The sequence below is a fragment of the Opisthorchis viverrini genome (assembly GCF_000715545.1).
Source record: "Opisthorchis viverrini unplaced genomic scaffold opera_v5_3296, whole genome shotgun sequence".
Lineage (NCBI taxonomy): Eukaryota > Metazoa > Platyhelminthes > Trematoda > Opisthorchiida > Opisthorchiidae > Opisthorchis > Opisthorchis viverrini.
The window spans coordinates 1-1,161 of NW_008755699.1; the positions used below are offsets into that span (position 1 = coordinate 1).

General features: G+C 45.3%; 1 protein-coding gene across 1 annotated transcript; it reads left to right on the forward strand.

Moving 5' to 3' along the window:
- Positions 1-738: 738 nt before the first annotated feature.
- On the forward strand, positions 739-1,146 carry T265_16021 (hypothetical protein; the record flags this gene model as incomplete). Its single annotated transcript, XM_009179498.1, has 1 exon — positions 739-1,146. A coding segment is annotated over one exon (408 nt), but the record flags the coding sequence as incomplete, so codon positions are not given.
- Positions 1,147-1,161: the final 15 nt, after the last annotated feature.

Below are 1,161 nucleotides of genomic sequence, written 5' to 3' on the forward strand. Positions count from 1 at the left end.
GTTCGCTCCACAACTTATGACCCTGGCAACTTGTGACCATATCGGTCAAGCACTCAACGAAAATTCCTCATGCTTTTACCTTCTGGTTCTGCCTCACTGAGTGTATCAGATCTTGGACTCTCCGTATGCAAGTTTTCTGAGCACGATACGCAAGGTGCCTTTTATTCGTTCGAAGGGAATGGTTGCTACAGCTTACTAAAGTAATGCAAAAGTGTACCACGAAGCATGTTGTCGATCGTTAAGTCTGCAACCACCGTATCATCATCCATTACAATGAGTTTCTTTTGATACTTTGATCAGTGCTATTCAGCTTGCTTTCAGTATGGAATAACCGTAAATTTATGTTCGCGTTACGCATAGACCACTTCCCACTTTCATTCAACCTGTGTGGAATTACGGCCTGTTCATATATTAAGTATACTCAGTAAGGTGTGCTCGAACAGTCCTTGAGTGTCGCCACTTTCCATAATGAGGCCATTGTCGTTTTCCTCGTAAGTTGGCTTTTGGCGTGGTGATGACCTATGGTATAGTACTCGTGTATGATGCTCCGTCTAAATGGTACCCATTTTCAAGACCTGACGTAGACCCACCATTGTGGTTTGCACTGACCACTCGATACAAGATTCCGATCAATTCATCCACGGTGCTTTGCACTACAAATCCATGATGTTTTGTTTACCTTTTCTCGATAACTCCAGTCATCACTTCCATCTTCTAACTAACGTCTTCTCCCCATAGGAAACCTACTGCAATTGTCCAGATGAGGCCTACGGTGATCAATGTGAACTGATTAGAGGGAAATGGGCTCAGTGGTCTCCATGGTCTGAATGTAGCCCAAGCTGTGGTGTTTCCGAATATCAGCGCCGTGTGAGAACACGTGATTGCCTGGGAGAGGCTTGCAGAGGTGGTGAGGGTCACCTACAGATGGAAATGTGCCCCACAATGCCCTGTCCGGATGAAACACTTGCTTTGGCCAGACAAGGACGTTGGGAGGATCCAGGTGAACTGAAAATACAGATGCTTCAAGCCCAAGCAGCTCGATGTGTGAAACTAGTGGGCGCAATCGCAGAAGCATTAATTTTGATTTCATGTGTCTTTTCCGGCCTCACTGCCACTGCAATGGTTTTCTCGGTGTACTTCATGTAATTGACAAGTACAAAT